This window comes from Pristis pectinata, chromosome 15 (genome assembly GCF_009764475.1).
Source record: "Pristis pectinata isolate sPriPec2 chromosome 15, sPriPec2.1.pri, whole genome shotgun sequence".
Classification (NCBI taxonomy): domain Eukaryota; kingdom Metazoa; phylum Chordata; class Chondrichthyes; order Rhinopristiformes; family Pristidae; genus Pristis; species Pristis pectinata.
Genome location: NC_067419.1, coordinates 18750768 through 18770845, shown reverse-complemented (window position 1 = coordinate 18770845; position 20078 = coordinate 18750768). Strand labels below are relative to the sequence as shown.

General features: G+C 42.8%; 2 protein-coding genes across 2 annotated transcripts in view; one reads left to right on the top strand and one right to left on the bottom strand.

The window, feature by feature from the left end:
- Window positions 1-20078, bottom strand: part of wnt5b (wingless-type MMTV integration site family, member 5b) — a 93831-nt gene that overhangs the window by 31141 nt on the left and 42612 nt on the right. The gene's annotated exons all lie outside the window — the stretch shown is intronic.
- On the top strand, window positions 11626-16512 carry LOC127578206 (F-box/LRR-repeat protein 14). Its single transcript, XM_052029932.1, has 2 exons — window positions 11626-15092; window positions 15806-16512. Exons 1-2 carry the CDS (start codon window positions 13899-13901, stop codon window positions 15821-15823), a joined length of 1212 nt encoding a protein of 403 aa, XP_051885892.1. The 5' UTR covers window positions 11626-13898; the 3' UTR covers window positions 15824-16512.

Sequence of the window (20078 nt, the reverse complement as noted above, 5' to 3'; positions counted from 1 at the left end):
TCAGTTTTAAATGACCAGCTACTTATTTATTAGCTCTGTTTCCTTGTTCATGACTTTCCCACTCGTGGAAACATCTCAACATCTACCCTGTCAAGCCCCCTTAGGATCTTGTATTTTTGAATAAGATCCTCCCCCATTCTTGTAAATTCCAAGGAATACAAACCTCTCTTAATAGGACTTTTATCTCTCATCCAGCCTCATCCCAGAAATTAGCCTGGTGATTCTCCTTTGGACTGCCTCCAATCCTACTGTATCCTTTTTAGGTAAATGGACCAAAACAGTGCACAGTATTCCAGGTGTGGCCTCACCAGCACCCTGGACAACTGTAACAAAACCTCCCTATTCTTAAACTGTTAGTGATACTTTCCTTCTGCTCAGCTTTTTGTCGACAGGACTTAATGAATACATTTCTACAAAGCTGTAATTGTGTGGGAACAGCTCAGCTAAAGGCACAGTTACTTATGGAATTCAAATCTTGAATGCTACAACTGGCATGTCGTCTGCTCTTTGCTGTATCCAGTGCCCTTGGTCTTTCAATATCCCACATTTTTTGTTTTAAAATAGTACCTTTGATACAACTAAGTGACTAGTTGAGGGCAGATTAAGTGTGTCAGCTACACCACAGTGGGCCTGGAGTCACACAATGACCAGCCTAGGTAAGAATGGCAGATTTCCTTCCATGTGGGAACCAGATAATTCTTATGACAATCCAGTCATTTTGTGATCACAATTATTGAGACAACTTTTGCCTTAATAGTAATCTCACATAATTTAATAAATTATTTAAAGTAAACAGCTACACTTATGTCACTCTGTTTTTAACTCAGGCCTCTGGATTACAAGCCCAGAAATTTATCTATGTTATCATTCCCTCGTGGAATATTAACAGGAGTTTGGGAATTTAAGTCCATTTGCAGAAGTTTTCTGGAATTCACCCGAGAAACCCCAAACATATCAGACTGATGGATTAACATGGAGATCTGATAGTAAACTCTGCTGGCTTATACCTGCTTTCTGGAGTGATCTTGTGAAAGGTTACCTTCACAGAAGCTGGTGTGAATGTTTGTTTAGGAATGTTTTGTAACTTTGTAAACTTTGCTGTTCACTTTCAAAAGTTTGGAATAGTCTACTCTTTCATTGCATTTTGCACCATTGGCCACAATGCAATACTATAAAACCCAGCACAGGACCGCAAACAACAGCAGCAGCTGGAGAGCGAGGACAGATCTTTAAGTATTTTACTGGTGTTTTAAATAAAGTCATGTTAAAACGAAAAAAACACAAACAGGAAAACACACAAAATGGGTCCTGGGAATAAAGGCCAAGGAGAAAGGAGTCTCACGAACAACATCAGGATCTTCCTCAATATCTGCTGTTGTACAGAGAAGAGAGGATCAAAAGAAGGGCCATTTCTCAGAAGGACACACAGGTAGGGTTGCCAATATTTCCACATTGAATGGAGAATCCCGTAAATAGGAAATTGTCTGTCTTGCACAACATCAGAAGAGGATGCCCTATTACACATTTGGTTTTCTTGACCTTTGTCCACAAAGATCAAGCCCTAGCCCAGGAAGAACATAATGAGCAGGTTTTTGATCTCACTGCTGACCTCAAATATAAATTGAAACTTACCTTACAGCCATCCTCTCAGCAGGCACTTCTGGAGCTGCTTCAAAGAATCCTTCGCTGCAATGCAAAGTAGGCCTCTCCAGCTACGTGATCTGCCCGCCAACACGACCTGCTCACAAGCCCCATGTACCCGGCTCTAACCGCCCAAATCATGACTAACTAACAGTTTTTGCTACTGAAGGAAGAAGAAGGGAGGAAGGAGGGAAAGGGAGGGAGGTAGAAGAGGGGCGAGAGAGGGAGTGACTGGGTGGGGGGGAGGAACAGGAGGGGAGGGCAGTAAGGGAGGGAGGTGAACAGAGTGGAAAACAGGGGAGATAGGATGGGGTAGGGAAGATAATGAATGGAAAGAAAGGAATGGAGGGAGGGAAAGTTTGGGGCAAAGAGGGACACTTGAAGGGTAGGATTCGGAATGGGAGGAAGGCAAGAACAAATATCTGGTTCACAATACTTCCATATTGGATGGGAAATTGGTTGCACCACACAATATCAGTACAGGTCTCCCTTTTCCCACCAAATATTGCTGACCCAGGCAACTAACATAAAAGATCAATTCCCCTGCCAGTCCCACGCTGAATGACTGGAATGGTATTTGTTGGCTCACCACGAGCTCTTAAGTAACTGAAATTTACAGAGTGATCCACCCGGAAGGAACCTCTGGGAACAGTTGGTGGGAATTCTTCCCTCTGAGAGCCACCCTATTCTTAGTGTCTACAGATGGAGGCTGAGCTTCCCAAGTATCTGAGGAAGCATGAAATATCATAGTAGTGGTGAGAAATGTTAGCAGCATCTTGGCTTAAGACTGCTTCCTGCTGGACCTAATGACCAACAGCTGTGAAAGTGACAACAGCCCTCAACTTCTTCACCTTTGGTTCTTCCCGGGGGTCTGCTGGGAACATTTGCAGAGTTTTGCACTTTTCCACATATAAATGCATTAGTCAGGTGACTGACATTTTGATGTCTGCAAGATTGTGGACCCTCCATTCCTTTCCTTCCATTCACTATCTCCCCTACCCCCTCCTATTTTCCCTGTTTTTCACTCTGTTTTCACCTCCCTCCCTTACTGCCCTCCCCTCTTGCTGTTCCTGAACTCTGCCATTGACAAGGCTAGTCAGAATGAGTGGGTGCCTGGATTTGTGGCTCTGGCTGACTTTGTTCAGGTCTCGTGTCCAATCAACATCATGATGGTAAAGGAGTATTCAGAGGGCAAAAAAGTGACTGAGAGGGCGTGAGAAAACAGCAAATTCGGCACCTGCTCAGCACTGTCATCACTTGCAGCAAGTGTGGCAGAAATTGCCGTGTCATTTTGAGGCTCTGTGCCACATCAGACAATGCTCAACACAAAACTGACCAGCAAGAGCAAATCATCAACTTATGGAACGGGACGCTGCCTGTAAACGAATATGTACACCGTTTCAATGTGCATTTGTACCCAAGCTTATGCTATCAGCAATCTGCCATTATGAATACTATAAGAGTAGCATAATGACTATAATATTGAACAAACAATCCAGATGTCTTTAACTCAAGTCACACAGGAAAAATGATTAAAATTTCAAATCATTCATTAATAGCCTCCCACCCATAAATGTGGTCTGACCAATACATGAATCTTGGTCCATTGTACATGTTAGCTCTAAATTTGAATTGGCTGACTTTTTATTAAACTCTGTTAACTACCACCCTACCAGCTTCCTTCCAATCATCAATGTACGGAAGAAGGCATCAGCAGCCTATCAAACAACATCTTCTCAATAACGTCCTTCTCTCTGCTATCCAGTACAGGTTCCACCAGATTCCTACTTACTAAAAATAAAACAAAAATTTCTAGAAATAGTAAGGAAGGTCAGGCAGCCTGTGTTGAGAGAGCAGAGTCAAGAGAGTGAATCTTCCTGGACTGAAGTGGTCAGTTCTAATCACAGGTTTTCAGTCAGTAAATCTCAGGCTTTCACACATGTGGTGCTGAATGTTGAAGGCCAAGACTTACTGTGACAGATGTGGTGCTACCTGTCATTAAGCTCCATGGATGGACTCCATGTAGTTTTGAGGTGGAGCCCTGGTTTGCTGGAAAATTGTTTCCCAAATTTATTCCAATCAGACCTGACAATTGGGGATTCCAGGCAAAGAGGAAGAGTAAGAGGCAAAGATTAAGAGGCAAAGGGCAAGGTTAGTAATATTTTTTATTATTTTACTCTAGTTTAAGCCATTTTGTTGTTTCTAAATGTTTTAAGGTTTTAGTTACCTTTATGACTTTAAAGAACTTCTTAAAAGTTTTTAATAGTTTTTACCTGTGCTTGAATGGCAGAGATATTTAAAAATCATTAATATTCTCAACACCTTTGATATTTGGTGAAGCTCCTTCTCCAAGCATGCTTCCCGTCAAGGCCTGTTGGGGTTGTTCCAGAAGTGGCACCTCCACACAACATTACACGGGTCTAATCACTGCTGAGGTTTGTCACCTGGGTCAAGACCTACAGCTGAATTGGGTGCATACGTGCAGATGGCAACAGTGAATGGCATGAAGGATTCAGGATGATCTGATCTAAAGTTTCAGGTTGGTGACCTTTCATCAGAACACATCATGTGTTTTTTGGTTTACTATAACCTTGATCCAGTCATGGGGGAGTAAAGTCCAATCCTAGAAGAAATGGGAGGCTGACTTCCCTCAACAATAAGGTACCATTTGATTGATTAAAACACCAAGAATTACCACCAGCAAAATTAAGGTTAATGAGATGTGGAGAAGATGGTTGTAATTATTGGAGACCAATCAATCATGCTAGCCCTAGGGCATTGTTGCAATTGTCTTTGCTGGTAGGATGCCTGGTTCAACCACTTTTAGCTGATTAATCCATAATTTTTCTTCCATCCTCATGCCAGGTGTGGAGCTATTCACTGATGACTAATTTCCGGCTGTACTTATAAGTCATGAAGTAGCTTGTGTCAGCCTACAGGAGGATTTGAACAACATCCAAGCCTGTACTTTCATGTGGCAGGTAACATTCCTGTTACATGAATACCAATATCAACTATACATAAAGAAAAATCTAAGGCGCCTAGGGAATAGCATTAAATGCAAACTTGCCTTTGGCAATCTCATCACAGAACAAACTAAAACAGAAGTTGCACTTTTGGATGATTCAGCTGTTGGTTACATCATCCTCTTCTGTGCCTTCTCAGTTAGTCCAGCCAAAATTAGCAACGTACATATTAAAAATTATAGGTCAAACTTTCTTCATTTCTTTCCACTCCACACATTTGCACTGCATCACCATCCTTACTCTCTTTACAGCAGGAATAAGAAAATACTTGAAGTTAAATGGCACATTTTATGACCTCAGCTTATCTCAAAGCACCTTAAAGCCACTGAACTACTTTTTGAAATGTAAATCCGTCCTTACAATGCTTGAAAAATATCAGATTGTGCTATGTTCAGTCCATTTTATTATATGAAACTTATATGGAACCAATTACACCACTAATATTTTGCAATAATGCAATTGTTTCAAGCAAATGCTTTTAAAACACTGCAATTATGTGTAAATATTCTCAGAAATAACTGTAAACAACAACCAAGGCTAGCCATGGGTCTGACATCCTAACTGAGTTGGTAATGAAAAAAGACAGACTGGTGAGACTTCAGCTTCAATCCCAGATTTTTAATGAATTAATTGGTCTGATTAGTGCACTAATGGGGCACGACGAATAGCCTCTCAGACTAAGCTCTAGAATACTCCAGGTGTGGAAAAATTTAATAAAGTTCACTGTCCAAGGCTGGTCTCCACCCTCACCACCCCTGAGAAGCAAATGAAAAAACTAGGAAAAAATATCAGGTTTATGATAAGATATCTTTATTAGTCATACGTACATTGAAACACACAGTGAAATGCATCTTTGCGTAGAGTGTTCTGGGGGCAGCCCGCAAGTGTCGCCATGCTTCTGGTGCCAACATAGCATGCCCACAACTTCCTAACCCGTATGTCCTTGGAATGTGGGAGGAAACCAGAGCACCCAGAGGAAACCCACGCAGACATGGGGAGAGTGTACAAACTCCTTACAGATAGCGGCCGGAATTGAACCCAGGTCATTGGCGCTGTAATAGTGTTACGCTAATCGCTACACTACCGTGCCTGCCCTTTATTTGTAGTTATGGCCAGCCATTTTCAAGAGCCTATTTAAAAAGTTCTACACTTAACTTTGGAGTTGTATCCCAACAGAATTCTTGTCTGTATGCAAAGGAAAAAATTGACAGCAACCTAATCAATCTACACCACCAATGAAGGTAAGGAAGCACGTCAAAAGATGATGATGCTTCTATTTCCAGAAGTATTACTTTATTCATAAAATTTGCAGATGTATATAATTCATGTCACCATTTTATTCTATTTGCATTATTATGTCAGCATGACATCATTTTCAAAAGGTCTGCTACCTTTTTGACTTCAAGTGACAATGAACTAGCCTCCTTGCAGAAATATACCCAAGTCAGATGAATGATTGCCATTGATCCCTGATCAGGTTGGTTGGCCATGGGACCACTGTAACCAGTGGCAATAGTTGCTGAAGTGCAGTAAGCTGCACTCCCTCAAAAAAAAACTCTGGCAAGGGATCCCAAAGTTGCAACAAATGCGCATCTGATGGAATGCATTTCTTAGTCCATTTTAGTGTGAATATATGTTCTAAACATACATCAGTACCCTCATGCTGTCAGTGTACTTGAACTATGCACCTCCTCAGCACTGAAGTAAGGGTTGATCTCTGATGGCTGCTGAGTTCTACTGCAGTAAAGAAGGCGGTTTTGCTGGGGTATGACCTGCTTGGTTCCATTTGAAGTCAATTCTTGACCTTTGTTTACAAGATGGCTATCCCCAAATTCCCAGAGCTGGGATGTGTCCTCCTCTGCACTGCTTCTGGATTTCCAGAGATGGGTGCCTTGGTGCCATTGCTCCTGCCTTTGCTGTGAAGCACCGTCAGTGTCCCCTTCTTTTCCTCCCATGCTGTGTTGTTCCTTTTGTCAGCCTCCTTAAAACATTACTGTTTCAGATATTAGCACATCTGGATTTCTGAGCTTTTCTTTTCCTCCCTTGTCTGAAGCAGCACACATCAGCCCCTGGATCATTTTCCATCTCCTCGGAGGCCTCTACACCGGGCTTGAGGTAGTTGTTGGGAGTTCATACTATTCCTCCTCCATGTTGTCTTGTTACTCTGGATTCTCTTCTTCCTCCTCCTCCTCAATGTGGTGCTTGTCACCTGGGGTGATGTGGGGGCTGGAGTTCTGGTCACCTTGGAGGAGCTGCATTCAACTCCTGTGTCTTAACTCGTCTCACCGTCTGGACTTAATGGCATCTGTAGTTTGGGCTTGTTTGGAAGAGGTGACCTGCTTCCTGACACAAGTTGGATTATTTGGCCTTCAGGCAATTGTGTGAATGGTGACTCTCCCTGCAGTTTCAACAGACCACTGCTTTGTTGGGAGCTGCTTTGTGCCCAGGTTAGCCACAGATTCAGCACCGCCTGCTTTGTCCCTGGTATACCGCACAGCCATGGCTTGTACCGAACCACCTGGCAGGAAGTTAATGTTTCCATTCTTATCTGCTCCTGGCTTGGCCTTCTACTTTTGCTGGTTCAGATACTATGTCGATAATGTCTGTGCTTTTTTCTGTTCTAAATCTTCTGTGGAACATGAGCATTACCAAAACAAGCACACGTGGGCTGAACATATGAGAAAATAGGAGCTGGAGTAGGCCACTTGGCCCATCGAGACTGCTCTGCTATTCAATATCATCATGGCCGCTCTGCTCCAGGCCTTAGTTCCTCTGTGTCAGTTCCGTTTGGCCCTCAATTCCCCAATCTTTCAAAAATGTATCCACCTCCTCTTTAAATACCTCCAGCGATCCAGCCTCCACAACCCTCTGCAGGAGAAAATTCTAGAGACGTGCAGAGTCAACGTTTGAACTTTCTCTTGTGGGTTTGGGACAAGAGATTCCACACAGGGGAGCAACAAGTGTGCTTCCTTTCCCTCCTCCTCAAAAGACTTGAGCTGTTTTAAGCTCTCGAGAAGATAACATCAAAATTCCCACTGTGAGGAAAATTTTGCAGGGCAAATATATCCTCAGCTCTAAAGCCACATGCCCTAAGCAAGACCTTTAATATAAAAATGCCAAATTCCCATGATACAGTGGCTTCAGCAAATTTCTCATGTAGACACATGGTGTTCTGCACTCTTTGCCCCAGTGGCTGAACAGCTCTCATTGCCATAGCCCTGGCAGATCACCTTTTCTGCCCCGCCACTTTAGAACATAAGCCGACTTAAAATATATGCATATTTGAATTATATTAAAATGTTTCCACTTCCTACTTTTCAGTTGGGATTACATGAAATGTCCTTACATTTAAGTTGTGTAGAACTGACAATCACATCACTTTATTTCAAAGTCAAAGTCGAATTTATTGTCATATGCACAAGTACATGTATGCACAGGTGCAATGAAAAACTTATTGCAGCAGCATCACAGGCACATAGCATCATATAAGCAGCATTCGCAAGAAAAACATAAATTAAACAAATTATACACAAAGATTATTTACAAGAAAGAACACAATTAAAATAAAAAAAACGAAGACCATTTTAGTGCAAAGTTGTCATATTGTTGCTAAACTGTAGTGATTAGGGTTTTGCCGGTTGGTTCAAGAACCAAATAGTTGAAGGGAAGTAGCTGTTCTTGAACCTGGTGGTGTGGGACTTAAGGCTTCTGTACCTCATGCCTGATGGTAGCTGGAAAAAGATGGCATGGCCCAGATGGTGGGGATCTTTGATGATGGATGTTGCCTTCCTGGGGCAGCGCCTCCTGTAGATACGACCAATGGTGGGGAGGAATGTTCCTGTGATGTATTGGGCTGAGTCCACGACTCTCTGAGGCTTCTTATGTTCTTCTGCATTCAAATTGCTGTACCAGACTGTACCAGATATTTTATTTGTTAGCATTTAATCCTTTGTTCTTTACAGAAGATAATGACATTATATGTGTAAGGCTTCATTAAAGTCAGTCACCTTCTGCATTTATCCATAATATTATTCATTTATGGGCCTTGGTGGAAAATGTCACCTATCTATACACAAGGAAGGAAATTTGTGCCAACTTCAAACCCGTCCTCTACTCAATATCCAGCAGCAAACACATAATCTACTTTATTGTGATATGTTAGGAATCCGGGCTGATTTTTTTCCAATGGCCAGTCCCTAAAGCTAAATGCAGTGCTAGGCTTGGATAGTATGAGTGCCCAATGATTTTTGATTCGATCTTGCAAAGGATTATACTGAACATACTTAAGATGATTGATTTTATCTTTATTTTGAGGATAATCTAAAGATGATTTGGAATACTTCATCTTCGAAGGAAATAACAAAATTGCATCTAAACTTTATTTTAGTATCTTTAGTATTTCAGTTTGTAATTTAACCTCAGCTGTGATGGAACTTAAAAAGTGGGAGCAACAAACAGTCTGCTGGAGGAACTCAGTGGGTCGAGCAGCAGCTGGGGGGGGGGGGGGGGTGGGGGTGTGGGGGTGGAGTAATTGTCATTTCTGGTTGAAACCCTGCATCAGGACTAAACGTGCAGAGGGGAGATGGCCACTATAAAGTGAAGAGTGGTGAGACAGAGACCAGAGGTGATTGGTGGACCGAGTGGATGGGTGAAGAATGACCGGCACATCGAGCCAGGTAGGGAGGGGGAGGAGGGTGGAGTTGGGAGATAGAAGCAGGTGGGTGATAAATGGAAGCAGACAATAAAAAGAGGAAGATGGAAGTTAGGAGTGGGGAGGAGAGGGTGAAGATGGAGACAAACAGGAACACAAAGGCGATCAGTACTGGAATCTGATAAGGAAGGTGACAATGAGAACAAATTCATAGAGCACCCGCACTCCGTCTGCAGTGGCCGTCCCGAGCTCCCAAGTGCATGCTATTTATTTCCTTTTCCCATTCCCACACCGACCAGTCCATCCCCGGCTTTCTCCACGGCCAGGGTGAGGCTCAACGCAACATACAGGAACAACACCTCATATTCCGTCTAGTTCGTCTACAACCCAGTGGCATGAACATTGAATTTTCTAACTTCAGGTAACCCCCCCCCCCCACCTCTTTTTGTCCCCTTTCCCATATCCCCTCTCCAGCCTCACTGGACCCATTTTTGTTCCCCTACCCCTCCTGATTCCGACCTACTACCCACACATTACACCCACCAGCTCCCACCCTCCCCATCTGGTCCTGTCTTGTCCTGCCTTTCACTTCTCCCCCAATGGTTCCCATTATCACCACCTTACTTATCAGATTCCAGCACTGTTAGCCTTTATGTGCTCGCATATCACTCTCCAGCAGTTGGCCTGAAACGTCGATAATTCCTTTCCCCCCACAGATGCCGTTTGATCCGCTGAGTTCATCCAGCAGATTGTTTGCTGCTCCAGATTCCAGCATCTACAGTTTATTGTGTCTCTGTTTTCAAAGTGGGATTCAAGTACATATATATTCAGAAGACATAGGTTTAGGGTAATGGGTAAGAGTTTTAGAGGGGTTCAAACAAAAGTTGATTGGAATCAGGAATGCACTGCCTGGGTAGCTGGTGGGAGAAGGTAGTCTTACAACATTTAAGAATTATCTGGGCAAGCACATGAATCACAAAAGCATCGAAGTCGACAGACCAACTGCTGGTAAATAAGATTAGTATAGATGGGTACCCGATGGTCAGCATGGACACAGTGGGCCAAAGGGCGTATCTCAGTGCTATATGACTCTATATCCATGACATAACAACTACCAGAGGACGAAGAGCATGCAACAGAGATCTCATGCTCAGATTCAGAGGGTAAACCAATCTGGGTGTGTCTGTCATAACCACAGTGATAAATGAGCATATACCGATGTGTGCATTGACAGACATTAATGATTCATTATCATATTGATATGTCTTGTTGACTTAAACACAGGTGAGATAAGTTACAATATAATTACATATTGTAATTTAAAATGTATTATTTCTAATATAGATTTAAAAAGTCACAATGGCTCTTCATAAAATTAACTATATAGCTGTCTTACAGCTATAGAGATGTAGTCACTATTGTTAAGTATATAGGTAATTATTGCATCCTTAACTACATATTTCAAAAGATATCTGTAAAATATTTTATATTTACACAATCTCCCTTTAACTACTCTTCTAATTACTCTTCAAGTCCTCTCCTCAGTACGGCAAATCAGGTTGGGTTAATGTTCCTTTAAACAAGAATTGCCTAACGCTAAATCAAAGTGGGCATATGTCATGTGAGCCTGACCGGTGAATACCCATGGTATCCACATGAAAATGCTTTACTGTAGAAATTACTAGACAATGATTAAGAACACAAGAAAATAGGAACAGGAGGAGGCCACTCGGCCCCTCAAGTGTCCCCTGCCATTCAATATGATCATGGCCGATCTATGCTGGCCTCAACTCCTCTTCTGTGCCAGTTCCCCATATCCTGTAATTCCTTGATGTTTCAAATATTTATCTCTCTCCACCTTAAATATATTGAATGATCTGGCCTCCATCACCCTCGGGACAGGTTCTGATGAAGATTGATGAATTTTTCCCCTCCCTGCATATGGGGACAAGGAGTGTTGAAATAAACCAAGTAAATGGCATATTACACCAAGCACCATATTTACCAGCTCAGTTACAAGTGACTGAAAATCAGTTTTGCAGCTAGTAAAGATTTGATACATTTTCTTCAAACTTTTAATGGTGATTTGACCACAACTGTGGAGCCATTTTACGTTAAATATCACTTATATGGATTGCGCTGCCCACACCTGCTATACCTGATAATACTGCCTTTCCACCAGATGTTTTCAAACAGCAAAAATAAAATGCCGCCAAATTACCAAGTATTTCCAATGAAAAAGTCTTTATTTTAAACAATTCTCATTTTTATTTTCACATCATAAGCTTCTTTTCAAAGTTTCTAAGTGCAGGGAACTTTCCATCATTGTAGTATAACATACAAAAGACTAAACTGTTTTGACTATACAGCCGAGAATTTTCAATACTTCACTATTATTACAATCCGAAAATTCACTGTCTCTCGGTAATAATGTTTCTTGCAAGTCATGGAAGTTGGAGCTATTGCCTATGCAGGCCCACCGAAAGGGGGCAGTCTATTGTTTGTTCCCATTAAAGAAAAACAACTTCGGAGGACAGAAACGATGAGGTGCAACAGCCACAATACCATATACGAATAGATGTGTCTCGCCTTCCCCCACAGCAGGGGAATTAGAGAGGGGGCGAATTGTACTCACTACATGAAAATAATATACTTGAATTCAGCATTTTGAAATGTATTGGAACGTATCTTTTCATTTAACCCATACCTGTAACTTTGTTCTTTTCTGCAAAACTACCCATGGTCTTTCTGGCAAAATGCGCATACTTTAAACATCAGAAATATAACCAGAAACCTATTTTTGTATCCTACTATCTTGGCCAAAATCCTGTATTCACAATAAGCCCATTCTCTGGAATCATTTACTAGGCCTTTTGCGCACAATGTGCATGAGACTGTTCCCCCAATTTTATTGTCACTGATGTATATGGAACTAATTGACAAGAATGTACTCGATATGATTAGAGTACATGCATTATTCATCTTCGTGACTGCATCATTTGTGTTTTAACTAACGCTTTGACAAAACGAAAATTCTCACTTCTCTCTGCTATCCCGTCCTCAGGCCAATTGGAAACTGTGGCACATGCGCCCTGATAGGCAATTCACTGGTTTCAGTCTCCTCCCCTGTCCGTACCTTTAAAGGCCCCTTTCTAGCTCCATTTCTAAAATATTAACTCTTCGATGTTAGACAATCCTCCTTGACAACTGTTCGTAGTCACGACGTGATTCGTTTAACACCTTAAGCACAACGTGTTTTCTTATTTATTGATTAATGTTAAGAAAAGGTGGCGCCGTTTCTTCTAATGATAAAGACGAGACAATTGTGTGATCTATGGTAATGTTCAAGTACATGATGCAAGTTTAAGAGATTATATAACATTATTTAATGGGGTATAAACCGCTATTAGTTAAATTACAATTGACAGTTAAAAAGTTGAGTTTAAGTAACTGGGTAAAGAAGCTTAATCAATTGCACCAAAACATTTTTGTTTACATTTTTCGTGGTTTAAATCTGAGTTCTGTTCTACAGAATCAAAACAAAACTGAACTATCCTCAATCCGTCTGCAGTTACGTAAATCTGTGCATTTAAAATTAGACTTTCATTTGGAAAGTGAAAGGCAGAAAATTGTTGCCAGATCTCCGTGCATCAGTTGTATTGAAATGTAATGGTGACTGCGCACACCATTTTCTATCATTTCAAAATGCAGAAAAGTTCAAGGATGCGGATGATTTATAAATGCAGATTTTTGCAGAGTGCGAACAGACTGTTCCTACATTCAGGAGGGGAGTTGATTTTAATTTCAAAGAAATGGACACTTTGACGCTTGTTCTTGACCCTGAGGATTTCCAAGCGGTGAAGCCGTGTCCCGGGCACAAGGAACGAAGGAGTTAATGTAAAGTGAACCGAATTGTAAGAACTTGGTTGCCTAGGGAACGATTCTGACCGTTCCATCCCAGCGAGACCAATGGCCAACCCAGCCGCGGGGGAGACCAGCGCACCGCGCTCTGCCTTCGCTCCTCAAACCTGATTTTTTTTCCTCCTCTGAGCGCGAGTAACTGGCCCGCACTCGCAGCCCCAACTGCTTCTGGGCAAAACATGAGGTTTGAGTTCTGGCAGTGAGTTTCTTTCTCTGTTTCTAATTTCCGGGGACACCCCCGCGATGGAGAATGCTGCGCGCCTGCCAAGTTGGTTTGAAAAGATCAGACAAAGGCCGCAGGAAGCCCTCCGGCTGCCGGGCGTGAGAGCTCCGATGGGGGCTGGGAGGGCAGCGCTGACTCCAACAACACACGTCTGCCGGGCCGGGAGGAGGGGGGAGACTTTTTCGGGGGGGGATTTCGACGTGATGCGAGGCTAGGCTGAGGGAGGCGGCGGGGCCGAGTGGCGGAGCCGGCCCTTTGTGATGCGCCGGGCCGCCGGGGCCGGCCGCTCCAATCCGACTGCGCAACCAGGCGGGTCACGTGACGCGGCGCCGGGATCGCGGGCGGATCGATTGGCGGAGGCGGCGGCGGCGGCGGCGGGGGGAGGGGGAGCGGGCGGAGAGGCGGCGGGCCGGCCGGCGGGCAGCAGCGCGGAAACATGGAGACGCACATCTCCTGCCTCTTCCCCGAGATCCTAGCCATGATCTTCAGTTATCTGGACGTGAGGGACAAAGGGCGAGCGGCGCAAGTGTGCACGGCTTGGAGGGACGCTGCCTACCACAAATCCGTCTGGAGAGGGGTGGAAGCCAAGTTGCATCTGAGGAGAGCCAACCCTTCCCTTTTCCCCAGCCTGCAGGCGAGGGGCATCAGGCGGGTGCAGATCCTCAGCCTTCGGCGCAGCCTCAGCTATGTGATCCAAGGCATGCCCAACATCGAGAGCCTGAACCTGAGCGGCTGCTACAACTTGACGGACATCGGCCTGGGGCACGCTTTCGTGCAAGAGATCCCGTCCCTGAACGTGCTGAACCTGAGCCTCTGCAAGCAGATCACGGACAGTAGCCTGGGTCGGATCGCACAGTATCTCAAGAATCTGGAGGTGCTGGAGCTGGGCGGCTGCAGCAATATCACCAACACAGGCCTTCTGTTGATCGCCTGGGGCTTGCACAGACTCAAGAGCTTGAATTTGAGGAGCTGCCGGCATGTCTCGGATGTAGGAATCGGCCATTTGGCAGGCATGACTAGAAGCGCTGCGGAAGGCTGCTTAAACCTGGAATATCTGACTTTACAAGACTGCCAGAAACTCTCCGATCTCTCCTTAAAACACATCTCCAAAGGCCTGACCAAACTCAAGGTACTCAACTTGAGTTTCTGCGGTGGGATTTCAGACGCGGGTATGCTGCATCTTTCACACATGACGAGTTTGTGGAGTCTCAACCTAAGGTCCTGTGACAACATCAGCGATACCGGCATCATGCATTTGGCCATGGGCAGCTTGAGACTGAGTGGGTTGGACGTTTCCTTTTGCGATAAGATAGGCGATCAGAGCCTGGCTTACATCGCGCAAGGCTTATATCAGCTCAAATCTCTTTCCCTTTGCTCCTGCCACATAAGTGATGACGGCATCAACAAAATGGCCCGGCAGATGCACGAATTAAGGACCCTAAATATCGGCCAGTGTGTGCGGATTACAGACAAAGGACTGGAGCTCATAGCTGACCATTTGACCCAGCTGACGGGCATTGATCTCTATGGCTGCACAAAAATCACCAAAAGGGGTTTGGAAAGAATAACGCAATTGCCCTGCCTTAAAGTTCTTAACTTGGGACTCTGGCAGATGACTGAAAGTGAAAAAGTGAGGTGAAAATCTTTTTTTCCTTTTTTAAAAAAACACTTATGAATCACCGCCATTGCTGTCAAAACAAGAGTATTGTTTTTCTTTCTCCAAAAATTATGACTCTAAAACGACAGAAAACAAACAAAAAGGTGATCATTCTGTTGTAACTTGCAAGACATTCTTTCCACACTGTGCTATCAAATAAGTTGCAGTATTCCCATCCTTCAACATAGTTTTCATAACAACAGAAAGTAATTCTGACACTAGTCACAGTTGTTCTGAAAACTGGTTCATACTTTTTGTTTTGTAGATGGTATGCATATTGCTGATAGACACATTCAAGGCTACCTCGTTTTTTTTGTGCCCTGAAATTGAGGAGTTACACAGTAAAATCTGTGCCTAGAGCAACGTTGCCCCTCCTCGCTGGTTGGTCTACAGCGTTACTACCCTTTTTGGACAGAAAATATACACTATTCGATGAAAATAAGTTGGCTGGAAAAAAAAATTATGAAGCACACGAGGCTGTTTTTTTCAGTCTTAGCTGCACCCAAGTCAGAATCGCGAACTATAGTTTTATGCAAAGGAAAAAGACTGAATTTGGAATCTAGACGCCTTGATATGGCAGCTGTGCAGGCTTATTTTTTGGTCGACATTTACGCCAGTTTTGAGGGGAGGGGGGCTTATTTTCCCCCTTTTTCGGAAATTATGAAAGCCTATTCTACCTTAAATAGGGGGAGCTCGTCAATTGAAGACTCATCGATTCCCGAGGACTGATTGCCTGTAAAAGGGCCATGATGCAGAGACAGGCAGTTGCTGAAGGAAAAAGAGAGGAAAAAAATATCCTGCTGATCAACCTATATTTGAATTGTACTGTATGTGAATTTGTAAATGATACTTAAACGTTTTATATTCTTACAGTAAACGTTAAAAAAGCTGATATTTATATAATAAAGACGGGAAAATATGAAGTATGTTTTGGAAAAAAAAGACAAGTGTCAGTGCCCCCATTGTGTGATCATTTTGAAAAGTACGGTGGTGGAAGTGGGCCAATGGCGCCTTGTCAGTGACGAGATGCAATCGAGGGCAGCTTTGTGGAGCGCAGCGCTGATCAGGTTTCCTCTTCACCCGGATGGTGTTGCTCTCTCTACATTTAGACACCGTATGCTGCGACTTTCCAGATGATTTCTGGCGCATTTTACTGAAGGGGGAAGCAGTAGCAGCAGGGAGGTTGATGGGCAGGGCGAGCCTGGCGCTGGCGCTGCATTGTTGGGTAAAGTTAAAAAGCTACAGCACTCGCCTTTTCTGCCTGCCCACTCATGCATACCAAATAGCTGAGTGTGCGGCTCCCCCAGGATCCTCGGCCCGTCCGCCTGCCCATGCTGTTTTTTTTAGCATTCCTGTCCATTTCTGAGTGCGCTTAATCAGCTTTTCAAGCAGAAAGGAACAAGGTTCCTCCTGGACTGACTGGGCCGTAATATTTAAGAAAATTAAATGTGTACACGGGAAATAAGTTTTCCGAGTTGCTGTGGATACGTGTGATTTTTTTAATACGGTAATTTAAAAAAATCCCGTATAATAATAATTGTAGAGGGTTCACACTCGCTTTCATAGTTTTTAAACCGTAGAATACTTTGCGATTTTATAATAGATCAGCATTCTGTTGCCAACAAGCATTTTAATACAGCGAAACACTTAACAACTTGATTGAATCTGGCCTTGGGGCGGGGGGGGGGGGGGGGGGAAGGAGGACCTTTTTGAAGTTCCTCCCACAAAACCCTGCCCGCCCCCAGAGTCTGGAATTTTCCAGCCACCATTTTAATAAATACTCTTGAATTTATTTTTCTGAGATTAGCAATGGCTGCAGGATGCGAGGGGTACATTTATAGCACAATCCAGAACATCCTCAAGTAACACAAAATGATTTGGTGGTTTAGTATGCTGTCTGCTGTTCTTAAAAGTGTCCAACCTTGTTTCATCATGCTCTGAGTTTTATCATAAAAAATGGCAATTCAATTGGAACTAAACATATTCAAAAACATTTTCATATTGAGTTTATTATATTTGACCAAGACTCACCTCAAAAAAACTTCAATATTAGAGCCTTAACCCAACCTTTTCAAAACTAGGACAACATGAAGTAGTTGTCTGAAATGTAGTGGTAAGAATTAGAATTGAGAGTAAATGACAGAGGAGACATGTAGATAAATGTCAGTACTCTGAAGACAGTATTTCCATTGTGTACTGCAAACCAAAAATAACCAAGCTTTGGTCACCTTCAGTGGGCAATGTCAGAACCTGCTTAACAGTATGTCATCACATTTCTATTTGAATGCCAAGAAAGCAAGAATTGAAAAGGGAGAATACATCGCCTACTTTTGTCTTACATCAAAAGCTATGACTGCACCTGGATCTCAAATCTGAACTATTGTTTCCAACTGGTTAATAGGCATTTTGTATCTGACACCATTTCAACTCCATCTGGCTAGCTAATGGCCTTTAGGGAAGGAAAAGTATCATCCTTTTCCAGTCTGGTATTGGTTTATTATTGTCACTTGTACCGAGGTACAGTGAAAAGCTTGTCGCACAAACCGATGGTACAGGTCAATTCATTACACAGTGCAGATACATCGAGTTAGTATAGAGTGCATTGATGCAGTACAGGTAAAAAATAACAGTATAAAGTGTCACAGCTACAGAGAAAGTGCAGTGCAATAAGGTGCAAGGTCACAACAAGGTAGATCGTGAGGTCATAGTCCATCTCATTGTATAAGGGAACTGTTCAATAGTCTTATCACAGTGGGGTAGAAGCTGTCCTTAAGTCTGGTGGTACGTGCCCTCAGGCTCCTGTATCTTCTACCTGATGGAAGAGGAGAGAAGAGAGAATGTCCCGGGTGGGTGGGGTCTTTGATTACGCTGGCTGCTACACTAAGACAACAAGAGGTAAAGACAGAGTCCAAGGAGGGGAGGCTGGTGTCCGTGATGCACTGTGACCACAACTCTCTGCAGCTTTTTGCGGTCTTGGGCAGAGCAGTTACTGTACCAAGCTGTGATACATCCAGATACGATGCTTTCTATGGTGCATCGGTAAAAGTTGGAGAGAGTCAAAGGGGACAAACCAAGTTTCTTTAGCCTCCTGAGGAAGTAGAGGCACTGGTGAGCTTTCTCGGCCGTGGCATCTACGTGATTTGACCAGGACAGGTTGTTGGTGATGTTCACTCCCAGGAACTTGAAGCTGTCAACCCTCTCGACCTCAGCACCATTGATATAGACAGGTGCATGCACACTGCCCCCTTACTCATCAATGTAGTTGACTCTTAACTGCCTCTGCAGTTCAGGGTGGAAATGGGAGGTAGTAATTAGGAATAGAAATGCTGGCACTGCAAGTGATGTTCAGAGCCTGTAAATTTAAGCCAAGTGATCTATTTGGGATTTTTAGAAAATTTATTTAAAGTGCACCTATTTCAAATCTTCCATCACATCTAATTCATGCACTTGTGAAACTAGATCTTAATTAATTCTGTATTTCCAGAACGAGGATAATTGCAGTAAATAATACAAGACGTCTCTTCCAAAAGGAAAGAAAATGGCTGACATTTTTATGCACATGTCTGCTACTGACTGAGGATCAGCTAAGAAAGGGCATTTATTCCCAAGGCAGGTTTCAGTCCTCAAAGATGACAAATCATTTAAAATTTACTTCCTTTGGTGATGATGTTACCTCACCCCCAAATAACAAGCCAGATTGTGCAAACCTATCCATTGCTAATAATTATTTTTGCTAAACAGTCATTTCCTAATGAAAATTTCAGTGTGCTTTTTAAAAATATCCATTAACACCAAAAATGTGTCAGGGCAACTCAACCACTACAGGTTATTATTGTGAATGAAAGGGAAACATGACAAATGACGTGATAGTGAGCAGATTGTGGTATTTAATGCTACCCACAAGCTGCCTTACAGAGGGGTTTCAGGTTGGTCAATCTTCATTATCCAAAGTGGATTCAGAGTTAGCAAAAAGTATTAGATGTGCAACCACTCCTTAATTACACAAGACAGAAGATAACTGATGGGATTGTAGTGCTATCTGTGCAAAGATCTATCCCACATTTAAAATGATGCAGATTCTGACCATTGAAATGTAACAAAGTCAATCTTGTCAGATTAACAAATTTTTATGTCTATTGTAACAAAACTAGCAAAATGACCTCATTTTAATCAGATTAATATTAAAGTACAGTATCAGTATTTTGAGATCTGAATTCCAAAATTAATCTACATGCAATTCATATTTTAATTGACAATTACTTTTAATGGCATTCCATGATGCTGGGAATAAACCTGGTCATAGTAATAGTGTTTGTGAAAGCTGTGTTACATTAGTGGAGATATTACCTATCAAATTACAGAATGGTTATAGCATTTGGCTTGTCAAGTCTGTACCAGCTCCATGGAACTACAATCCAGTCGGACCCACTTCCCCAAGTTCTTTCCTTTCAGATACTGATACAACTCCGACTGAATACTGAAAACTGAATCTGCCTCCATCAGTACTGCTGGTGTCTTACAGGTCTGGCAACCTGTGTTTGAAGCTGACCTTTGATGCTGTCTGTGTGGAGTGTGCACATTGTCCCTGTGGCAGGAGAATCAGGAAGTTTATAGGCATGAGAGAGAGAGTGAGTGAGAGAAAATAGATTGCAAGAGTAAGTGGAATGGGAATGACGAGCTTGCACTAAGAGCCGACATAGAATCAAAGGGCTGAGTGCACCCTGTTCTGTCATAAGAAAATAAGAAATCATTCTTTTACAGTTATACCATAATGCATTTTACAGGGTGAGGACCATTATTTGTAATGCTGAAATCAAATTGAGGAGGTGTGTGCATGTGCTTAAAATACTAATTATCCAGTGAAATTGCTCTGGCCACAGAACTAATGGTTAACTGGTATACAAAATGCACCATGCATTGTTACTTTTCCTGTTCTTAAAATGAATATTGAAATATATT